Below are 12,324 nucleotides of genomic sequence, written 5' to 3' on the forward strand. Positions count from 1 at the left end.
AAAGGTGTTTCTCCTGTATGTGTTCTGATATGTGATTTCAAATTACTTGATGTAGCACATTTATAGTCACATAACTCGCAGCTGAAAGGTGTTTCTCCTGTATGTGTTCTGATATGTTCCTTCAAAGCACTTGACCGAGCACATTTATAATCACAATACTCGCAGCTGAAAGGTGTTTCCCCAGTGTGTTTTCTCATGTGAGTCTTCAAATTACTAAGCCGTGTGGTTTTATAGCTGCAGTCAGAACAGCTGTGGAGTTTGATCTTTTTGCCAGCCACAGATGGCTCAGTGATCTCTTCCATGGGAGAGATTGAATGTTCATTCATTTCACTCACTTCTGTTGCATTGGCAGTTTCAGATGTGCTGCAGTTTGAAGGCCACATCTCCGGTTCACTCTCCACTGAACATCCTTCTGCCTCTTGCTCAACTGCAAACACCAATAATGCAATTTGTAAACACTCACACAATTTTCCTTGCCTTACCTCAATTATACCTCATTGATTATCATAGTCATTATTCACCAATTGATACAATGGTTTATACAAACCAAGAGTTTTGCTGTCGATTGTAGAAATAGTACATAAAACAGATTATAGTTAAATATTGGGTTAGATTGTGAACAATCACAGAAATAATAATAACAAATAAATTATGCCATGAGCAATTTTTTTCATTGATACGTGAGAATACTGATCTATGATTGCTAATCCAGACCTTGGTTTTCTCTCAATTGACATAGGTATAGATTGAATTGTCAGAAAATGATTGGTTATGTATATAACTGCCTATCTTTTTTGCTTGAGAAAATGGAAATACTTTTAAATTAATAGGAAGATTCACCTGTGTTTTGACAAAAATGTGCATCAAAATTAAAACTACAAACTGACATGAAATTGTGAGCTCTAGTTTGATGAGTGGGGTACCCACTATTCATCGACTACTCAGAGGAGCAACATGACCACAATTGGCAAACACAGCACATTATTGCATATCAGTTGTGCTGGAAATAGGATGATAATCTGTAGTTAACACAAGTAATTGAGTGGAGGGCAATTTATTGAAAGAATAAGACGTTGATGTTGTCAATACCACTATGTATATAGTGATATATAATATATTACAATATTCCCCCCCATACAATCGAATTATTTAAGGAATGAGTATAAATGCAACTTATACCTATAACTGATGCTATGGCAACCACATCTGATAGCCATTACCCTAAATAATTATTCCTTCATTTTCCTATTTTTTCCATTCACAATCAAGTAGTGTTGTGTGTTATTATCATTGATGCATAAAAATGAATGAAATAGCATGAATCTCACCATTTTCTTCCTCTTTGATGAATATTAGATTATAGCCAGGGATTAGATAATGTTGTTGGCTGAAATCACCATCAGTTGGAGAGCATGCAGTGCTGCACTCTGGTGCTGGTTCTTGGCTGCTATCATTTTCCTGCTTAACTCTCGCCATCTGCAATATTGATATCACAAACAATGAGAAGATAATCGATTATTGTTACACCTCATGTGAAAGACAAATATTGGTACTGTAAGGCACAAATCACACTTACTTGACTTAGGTCGAGAAGAGACTCAACTCTAGTCAATAGCATGTATTTTGAAATGATGACGTCTTGGAGACTAGAATCAACTAGTCTGAGTGTCACCATTTGGAAACACATGCTCTCGACTAGGGTCGAGTCTCTTCTCGACCTGAGTCGCGTAAGTGTGAGTTGAGCCATAGTCGTGAAGGAAAAGCAACTACTGAATTTGACTGCTGTCTTGAGTTATATCACGATAATTCCAGTTTAATGATAGTAATTGTGATGTTTTTCAAAGATTATGAAATCGCAAGCTAAGGCCAGCCATTCACTTTAAGGTTTGCCGAAGGGCTATAACTGTACATATATTCGTCTGCGCTCTGCAGTACACCTGGACAGGCAAGAGGTACTACTGTGCACTGGGTGAGTGAGGGGTAGTTGAAGTTGGAATAGCAGCCATCAAGTTCTGCTCTCTAGATTAAGATAAACTGATTGCTAGTTTGGTGGGTGTGAACAGAAAATAGACTAGAACGCTAGTCAAAATACTTACAATTTATGGTATAACAATAAAGTATGGACTTTCTTCTCTATTCATACACTTGTGATGTTATTGACAATATTGTGATATAGATATTGATTTTGATCCTTGAATTTGATGGAAATACAATTCTATCTATCTATTCCACCTGTAGAAATCCCAACAGAAAAAGTACAGTCAAGCTAAATAACATAAATAACATAAAATGTTTAGGCCTAGATCTAGATAACAAACTCAATTGGGAAGAGCATGTATTATCAAGACTATGTAAAAAAGTAAGTACTGGAATATTTGCACTTGGGAGGCTGTCAAACATTTGTAATTTATTAACTTTGAGATCTGTGTATTATGCCACTGTCCACTCTCATATTTCATATGGCATTGAGATTTATGGTGGGACTAGTGCATTTAACTTGAACAGGATATTAAAACTCCAAAAAGAAGCAGTAAGAAAAATATTTAATTTAAATAGACAAGAGTCGTGCAGGACATTTTTTAAAAAGTTAGAATTAATGATGGTGTATGGACTTTATATTTACAAAACAATATTACAAATAAAAAATAATGGAGACAAATTCCACAGGCAATCTAGTGTGCATTACTATAATACAAGAAATAGGAACAACTTTATTATCAAAGCACATAGTACAGAGAAGTACAAACAAAGCCCAACCTATATGGGCATCAAATTCATTACTTACCTTCCTACTAGTATTAATCATGAAAAAGTAATTACAAGGTTTAAAAACAAACTGAAAAATTATATCGTGAAATTAGAATTATACAGTTATGAATAATTTTATAGTGCCAACTCATTATGTATTTAGACTACCTATTGTTGATGTATTTTGTTTTTTACTTGTATTTATTTTATTATTTTGTTAAAAATAATAAAGAAAGACGCATTCATGTACATTTTGAATGAAGAGATTGATTGATTGATATATTAAACAAGCTGGTCTTCCTGTGGGACTTCCCACAATTCAAGCCATGCGCTAATAATAATAATAATAATAATAATAATAACAAGCTGGTGACCTGTGCTCTGTAATTGTGTGTTTGAAGCACTTGACAAACTTAAAACTTGACGTTCTGAAATCTTAAAGAACTGAGTATAGGTCTATAACCATTTTAAGTAAATTAGGAATCTATATGCAAAATTTCATGTTAATCAGATCAGTGTTCAGACGTGATGATGCATCATTCATGTTTTTCCTATCCATACTTGTATGAGCCGATTCTTTCCTTTATTAAAGGCCTACTAAAGATTACTCTGATTAATTGATAGAAATTTTAACAATTTTGCATTTTCATACTGGTTTTCTGCCGAATATGGAAGAAAAGTTTCATTCAGCAATAAGTTTTAATTATAATTTGATGAAAAAATAACAATCTAAACTGCATAACTTATTTATTCTGGTCAAAATAGAATACATGCCTGATTGGAAGTTGAACCATTGTGTGAGGATGACTCATCTTTGGCGTTGCTAGTTGCAAATTCATATTCTCCAAATTCATCCTCCTGCTTCTCGATCTTGATCTGTGAACATAAGAGAAGGCTTGTGTCACTTTAAAACTAGACGAATATCAAACTCAGCAAGTAATAGTGCTCAGTATTAAAATATGGGTTGTAGTAGTTGATGTTTGTTTATTTATGTTTGTTAGAATAGAAACGAGTATATTCAGTTTATTTCGATCTTCCCACATAGTGATTTCTCACTACAAGGCTAGATAACCTACTGAGTGAATCAGCTTCAGTGCGAACGCAGGCAGATTCCGCTCGGCTCAGCCCCGCCCGGCCCAGCTTTGGTGTGATATGGGTCTTATACTATTATTTTTTATATATTTCTCTACCCAAATTTAGCCACCTGAAGGGCTTTGTCATTGCATTTGAGGAGGTCGTCACAAGAGAAGATGAAAAATGGAAAGTGCAATAGCAATACTCAAACTTTCTAGTTGCGTTTAGTGTGAGCAACAACATGCAAGTCGCAAAGTGCCTGTTTTAATGAAATTTTTCAAATTTAGCTTTTTGGCTCATGCATGATCTGACGCACACTTACGAATTTAACGTGATCACAACCTTAATAGAAAAGTTAATGCGATACTGTTTTTTAAGGTTATGTTGAAGAAAAAATATTTCAATAACTCACCTTCTTATCCATTATTTTATTAATAGGACAAAAACATATAAACCCAGAATGAATAGGTGGTAAATATTTTTCTGTGTTTGATTATGGATGTTTTTAAGTAAATCTAAGCTGCATAGTACAATCGAAAGCTTTCCTACTACCACTTCCTTTCTCAAAAACTCAAAATAATCTACTCCTTAAACGGTAACGATGTACACACGTACGTTTGCCTCGGGTGAGCATACGTGTATGGGCTTGCATTCGCACGTGTGGACACTGTTCGCTGAGGCATGTGGGCGAACCGGAACCCTGTCGGTATTTTGGCGTGCTCAAAGGCGCCTCGGGCGAGCATTGAATGTACGTGTGGACGCGATTTTGCCATACGGGTGAGGAAAAACGTAAACATTGAAGGCGTCATAACCTAATTCCAATGAATTAGGTTGATGAATGACAAATCAAATTGTGATCCAATAACTAATTGTAAATTGTAGGATTTTTGTAATTTTGTAGGATATGTGGATTGTCAAATATTTAAATAGAAACATGCATGGAGTATATAATTTTTATCATGATTAACAAATTTAGAACTGCATAATTTAAGTGAAAAAAGCTTCTCTACAGGGTTCCTACAAGAAAGTATAGCTCAAATATTATTTTGCTGTGGCTATCAAATCATCTTGTGTTTGTTTCATGTTATCAATCAGAGTTGTTAATTAAAATTGTAATCTTCAATATGATATTATACGTTTTAGATAGCTAGGCTATCTATAGAGAGATTTATTCAAACTTTGAACTAGTATTCCCTTAAAGGTAAATTGTAAACTCTAAGGTTCAACTTTAAGAAATTTATATTGATTTTAAATTGGTAATCAATAATTTTGATGTAAAGTGGACTGTATTGAATAGAAAAAAAAACAAGTGATATCTCTACAGAAACAAGTACATGCAATGAATACATAAAAGAACAACTCACCGAAAATCTGCAGAGTACCTAATGTAATATTTATATTATTGAGCTTACAACTCCCAGGTAAGGTATTCAGGTGTCCCCGAGGTAGGAGATGAATCAAGGATGGTGAAAAGGCAAGCTTAATTGTCATCTACTGTTGGTAAATTCGGCTTCCATCATATAACGTTGCACATATATTTCTGACGAGATATTTACAATGTCTTTAAAGACTATAGATCGGTGAACTTTCCAATCGAAAAATAATAGTTTAAAACTTTCAACTAAAGGGAGTTTGGCAAACACTCTTCCAAACGTAGGTTTATGGTGTACGATTTAACATTAACGAAAAAATAATAATTTGAAGAACAATTTTCTTCTGGGAATGATCGACGAATAATAATTATCAATTCCAACTCGAGGCAAGCTATTACAAAGCGAGACTGAACTGAAAGAAACAGCCTACCGGCTAGTGAGCGCGACGCACTCAAGTGAAAGAAATACGAACTGAACGAGGAGCGCGCGTCCAATTCAAAAACGAAAAATGAAAACTAGAGCTGGCTCCAACATCCCCCCCCGGCTGAAAAGCTATTTTCAGACAAGGCTAGAGAACAAAGAAACGAAAAAACAATGAATAAACGACAAAAGAAATAAAAATAAAACAAAACGAGAATAAAACAAAAAATGCAAAAGGAAAATTATTGAGTAGGCAACGGATACAACTTTGTAGCCGGCCTTTTGAAGCGACCATTGGCGCACCACACCATAGCCACTCGAACGACACCGTCAGCACCGGGAAATACTTCCTCAATCACCCCCAGAGGCCATTTCAACGGTGCGACATTTGGTTGATCCACTAGGACGATTGTACCAACCGTGAGAGGGGTGGAATCCTTACACCATTTCACACGGGTTTGTAATTCATGTAAGTATTCTTTGCGCCAACGACTCCAGAAAGACTGAACCATTTGATTGACTAATTCAAACCGATCCAAGCGATTCATTGGACGATCTTCCACATTTAACATAGGAAGGTACTTAAGAGGTGTCAAAGTGAGAAAATGAGCCGGTGTGAGGGCGAGGGGTTCACTCGGATCCACGCTCATTTGACATAACGGGCGTGAGTTAAGTACAGCCTCAATTTGAACTAAGACAGTGTTCAATTCTTCGTAAGTCAACAACTGGTTACCAATAACTCGAAACAGGTGTGACTTTACTGATTTTATATTCGCCTCCCAAAGACCGCCGAAGTGAGGTGAACCTGGCGGGATGAAATTCCACTCAATGCTATGATCAGCAAGTTCATTCTGGAGCAGGTTTTGATATTCCTTGGAGTTCAGCATCCGTGACAATTTTATTAGCTCATCATAGGCGCCGACGAAGTTGGTACCATTATCGGAATACATGACCTTACAAGGACCTCGTCGAGCAAGGAAACGGCGAAAAGCTGATAAGAACATTTGGGTCGATAAGTCCGAAACTAATTCAATGTGAACGGCTTTAGTTGCCATACAGACAAAAAGACAAATGTACGATTTAAATATGAAAGGATTCCGACGCCTGGCCATGGTGATTCGAATGGGTCCACCATAATCAACTCCACATTGGACGAATGGTTTAGACGACAGAGTTCTACAGGCTGGCAGATTGCCCATTTTCGGCGGTGTAAGAGTGGGACGATAGTGAAAACACTTGTTACATTTTCGTACATGACTCCTTATAAGGACACGGGCTGATAAAATCCAATATTTTTGTCTCAAAATAGACGCCAATAAATGAGGTCCAGCGTGACAGTGCTTTTCATGAAAATAATCAATCAAAAGCGTGACCAATGGATCATTTTTCGGTAATATAATTGGATGACAGCTGTCATAATTCAACTCAGAATTTTGTAAACGTCCACCCACACGAATAATATCATGATCAAGAAAGGGTGACAGTTGTTGAAGATGAGAAGTACATTCTTTCCCAGCTTTCAATTCCAGTAATTCTTTCGAAAAATGATTTTTTTGTACGACTTTACACAAATGTTTTTCAGCCAAATCGAAATCTAATTCATGAGGTTTAGGCAATAGACGAAGTACTTTCAATATTAACACCATGATACGCAATAGACGTTGGTAGTTGGAACAACGAGCAATTAAAAGATGAATCGAATTAATAGATGAATTTTCCGACTGTACTACAGTGACAATTGAGTGAACCTTGACCTCAGGTAGACACTCTATAGGTTCCAGATCGACCTTGACGGGCCAATCACTCTCTTCTAACATTAGCCAAGAGGGGCCAGACCACCACAAATCATGATTAATTATTTCAGAAGGGGATAAACCTCTCGAAATGGGATCAGCTGGGTTTGAATTTCCTGCCACGTGTAACCAGTCGTTGATAGGACAGTCTTGAATTTTCGTAACTCGATTAGCGACGAAAGATTGCCATCTAGATGGACAGCCCCTGATCCAATGTAAGACCACAGTTGAATCCGATAATGCAACAACGCGAGTCACGTGACAACGAAGGCTCAAAACAGAGACAACAACCTGTATTAATTCAGCGAGCAAGAGCGCCGCGCATAATTCAAGCCTAGGTATGGATAAAGTCTTAGATGGCGCGACTTTTGATTTAGCGCACAACAATGTGATAGTTGCAGGTTGCATATCCATTTGAGATTTTATGTAGATCACACCACCATAACCTAAAGTCGATGCATCACAGAAACCAATGACAGTAATTTTCGAATCATTCATCACTCCTAAATGACGTGGTATGAAGAGATTGGACAATAAAGGGAACTCCTTCTGACATGTCTCCCATTGAAGCGCAATAGAGGGAGGTACTGAATCGTCCCAATCAAGACCAGCATTCCATAATTGTTTAATTAAACATTTAAGAAACAAAGTTAGGGGTGACAAGAGTCCCAAAGGATCGAAAATGCGTGCTACTACCGATAAAATGTGACGTTTGGTAGGAACAGACTGATTAGGATTCACTGAAAAACAAAACGAATCACTACCAGGTTGCCATTTCAAACCTAGGACAGCCAACAAATTTCCCATCTCGAAATCTTTAGACAAGGTCGATTTTTCATCTTCCGAGAAATCATTCATCAATTCAGGTGAATTGGAACTCCATTTAGTAAGTTCGAATCCGCCTCTCTCGAACAATTCTTTAGCCTGACTACAAAGACGATTTGCTTCACCTAAAGAAGACACACTTGTCACCAAATCATCCATAAACATGTCACTCGGAATACGAGCTTTAGCGTCAGGGAAATTTTCACCTTCTTCTTGAACAAGTTGATGGACAGTTCTGAGAGCTAGAAACGGTGACTCACTCAGACCAAATACGACAGTTTTTAATTCAAAAATTTGTATGGGATCATTGGACGAAAATCTCCATAACAAACGCTGAAATTTGCGACACGATTCATCGACAAGAATCTGTCTATACATCTGCTTTATATCAGCAGTTACAGCGATAGAAAATAACCGAAAATTGACTAACAGAACGAAAATATCTGTTTGCAACTTGGGGCCGATATGAAGTATATCATTCAATGATACTCCAGTAGTAGTTTTCGCGCCTGCGTCAAAGACAATACGCAAAGGCATTGATTGACTCTGAGTTTTGATTACAGCATGATGAGGTATAAAATAACCACTTTTATCACTCTGATTTTTTATCAATTCCATGTGTCCTTGTTTGAGATAATCCAAGAGGACATCGTGATACACTAAACGCATGTTTGGATCACGTGCCAGTCGTTTCTCCAAACTGATGAGTCGACGTTCTGACATAGCATAAGAATCACCAAGACAATCAGGGGATTTTGAAAACGATAATGAGACAACGAATCTACCCGAATTTTCACGACGAACGGACGATGCAAAATCCTTCTCGCATTCCAACTCATCAGCAGTGAGTTGTTTTCCTACATCTGGAACGCTTTCCACTTCCCAAAATTTTCGAACTAACTTATCCAACGGTGATGTTAGACAAGTCATCAAACACGTTGAATTTTCTGAAGATTGAGTTAAAATAGGGGCTCTACCCATCAAAATATAACCGAAAACACTTTCCAAGGCCATCAAATAATTCGAATCAATTTCCACACGACCATTTCGGAAAATATGGGGCACTAATTCAGCTCCTATAATAGCGTCAATTTCGCTGGGAATGTGATAACTTTCATCAGCAAGTCGAAGACCAAACAAATTTGATAATTTAGAATTATCAATTTTACTAGTGGGAAGCTGTTCCATGATTTTTTCGACAACTAATGGTTCAATGGAAAATTTAACACTAGAATCGAGTCGAGATTGAAGCGTGACAAAAGTACGACCAAAAACTGATTGCAATTTCCGCCAAAACCATTCACAATTAATTGGAAAGGAGAAATCGATAGTTGCAATTTACGACAAAGTTTACGAGTAATGAAATGACTTTGACTAGCTGAATCAACTAAAACTCTTATTTTGTGCAATCTACCTCTCTTATCAGGTACCTCGACTTGAGCAGTTGATAGTAGAACACTATACGGTGCCGACTTCGAATCGATAGAACAACAGGTAATAGTATTATTTTCTACCTTTTTCGCATCCGAATTTGATGACGAATTTGAAGCATTTCCGAAATGTAAAAGCGAATTATGCTTCTGACTACATTCCTCGCAGTTGGAAGAAGTACAATCTTTACTACGATGGGCTGGCGAGAAACATTTCAAACAGCAACCCTTCTCCTTAACAAAACGAAAACGGTCCCAAGGTGATAACTGACGAAAAAGACGACAATTGATCAATTTATGATTTGTCATCGAACATTTCAGACATTCTGATATTTTTACCGGTGATTTGGTCACTTGCGAATTCGATTGAACAACCAACACTTTGGATTTTGGTATTGGTTTCACTACTGGCTTGCATTGTTTAGACGATTCGTCATGCGGTAACGATTTAATCTGCCTTTCGATGAATGAAACAAAATCAGTATATGTGGGATCATCCTTAGTATGAACTGAAGCTTCAAATGCCTTTCGAGAAACAGGATCTACAATTTTCAACGCTTGGAACAGAAATATTGCATCAGATACATCTTCACCTCGTAGGCGTTTTAAAGCAGTAATTGAACCACAGAACTGATCGACTATAGAAACTAAACCTGCACGAGACTCAGATTTTAGACAATTGAATTCGAAAATTTGTTTCAAGTACACATTTGAGAGTGAGCGGGGGTCATTGAACCGCTTAATTAATGCATCCCAAATAATTTCATAATTATTAGCAATAGGTGGTAGATGACGTGAAATATTAGCCGCTTCTCCAGATAGTTTGGACACCAGATATTGGACCTTTTGTTGATTTGGAATCGATTTGTTGTCATGAATCATGCATTTAAACATTTCGTAGAATACCGCCCATTTTGATTGATCTCCGTCGAACACAGGAATTTCAATTTTCGGTAAAATATTAGACGAATCCTTATTGGAAGATACAGGTTGAGCCGGGGTAGAAACACTAGGTACAACCTGACTGCGTTTTTTCAATTCACTAGCAATTGCTTCCATATGTTCGAACATTTCCATATGTGAACTACTAAATTTGGGTACAAATTCCGGGTCTTTTTCCATTTCAAGCTCCTGTATTTCCATTTCAACAGCTTCATAATCCTGAACAGTTTTAAGAGTGGAACTATAGAGAATTAGAAATTGTTTAGCACTAGCTTCTTCTTTTAAAGCCTTTTTCGACAAATCGAAAGTACGTTGAATACGATAGAAATATTGCTCAAGTTTAGCTCGTTTGAGCTTTAACTTCTTTTCACTCATGATTGGATATTGGAAAGGTCTTAATGATTTTCATTTACTAATTTTCGAATAAAATTACGAATGCAACAATGAACGATTTTCATTGATGATTCAAGCAAGCAAAATGATAATGTTAGTACAAATTGAACAGAGAAAGCTCAATAGACGAAGCAAGCTAAGCGATAACGTTATCAGCATTGCAAAGTAATGGTTCCGATCAGACAATAGAGATAAGAGTGAACCAACTTGATCGGCTCAATTCATAATGTACGAACAGGTTTGAACCCTAGCATGCACAAACGATTTACAATAAAATTGGATAAGTGCTTGCCAAATATTTGAATAAAAAATAGCCAATAAAATCTGGCCTGGTGGACCAATGTAAACTCTAAGGTTCAACTTTAAGAAATTTATATTGATTTTAAATTGGTAATCAATAATTTTGATGTAAAGTGGACTGTATTGAATAGAAAAAAAAACAAGTGATATCTCTACAGAAACAAGTACATGCAATGAATATATAAAAGAACAACTCACCGAAAATCTGCAGAGTACCTAATGTAATATTTATATTATTGAGCTTACAACTCCCAGGTAAGGTATTCAGGTGTCCCCGAGGTAGGAGATGAATCAAGGATGGTGAAAAGGCAAGCTTAATTGTCATCTACTGTTGGTAAATTCGGCTTCCATCATATAACGTTGCACATATATTTCTGACGAGATATTTACAATGTCTTTAAAGACTATAGATCGGTGAACTTTCCAATCGAAAAAATAATAGTTTAAAACTTTCAACTAAAGGGAGTTTGGCAAACACTCTTCCAAACGTAGGTTTATGGTGTACGATTTAACATTAACGAAAAAATAATAATTTGAAGAACGATTTTCTTCTGGGAATGATCGACGAATAATAATTATCAATTCCAACTCGAGGCAAGCTATTACAAAGCGAGACTGAACTGAAAGAAACAGCCTACCGGCTAGTGAGTGCGACGCACTCAAGTGAAAGAAATACGAACTGAACGAGGAGCGCGCGTCCAATTCAAAAACGAAAAATGAAAACTAGAGCTGGCTCCAACATAAATCTTGAAGCTAATCTTTTGGAGAATCTTGTTTTGTCATGTGTATGAGCAGAGTTAGTTTAAAATGAGCAGCAATTTAGTATTTGATTCAATTTATGGCTAATTTCCTTAAAGAAGACTGTCAATTTTGTGAGACAGTGTTGAGTGCTTTGATTAGGTCATCAAAACTTCTGGAATTATTATTGTAGAAATTTTCTTTTTTTGAGATTCAGAATAGATATTGGAAACCAACAAATGAATCGCCTAATGCCAAGAATCTCAAAGTTAGAGCCAATCGTTCTTG

The 12,324-nt window shown here is 36.6% G+C and overlaps 1 protein-coding gene across 1 annotated transcript in view; it reads right to left on the reverse strand.

The window, feature by feature from the left end:
• The window catches only part of LOC120354718 (zinc finger protein 3 homolog), a 5,567-nt gene extending 1,321 nt beyond the window's left edge, over nucleotides 1–4,246 (reverse strand). Inside the window, exons 1-4 of the mRNA XM_039442158.1 lie at nucleotides 4,235–4,246; nucleotides 3,523–3,624; nucleotides 1,329–1,476; nucleotides 160–427 (exon numbers count right to left, since the gene is read on the reverse strand). Of these exons, the coding sequence (XP_039298092.1) occupies nucleotides 160–427; nucleotides 1,329–1,476; nucleotides 3,523–3,624; nucleotides 4,235–4,246 (530 nt within the window). The remainder of the gene's footprint in view (nucleotides 1–159; nucleotides 428–1,328; nucleotides 1,477–3,522; nucleotides 3,625–4,234) is intronic.
• Between the last annotated feature and the right edge of the window lie 8,078 nt (nucleotides 4,247–12,324).

Source organism: Nilaparvata lugens, chromosome X, assembly GCF_014356525.2.
Source record: "Nilaparvata lugens isolate BPH chromosome X, ASM1435652v1, whole genome shotgun sequence".
Classification (NCBI taxonomy): Eukaryota; Metazoa; Arthropoda; class Insecta; order Hemiptera; family Delphacidae; genus Nilaparvata; species Nilaparvata lugens.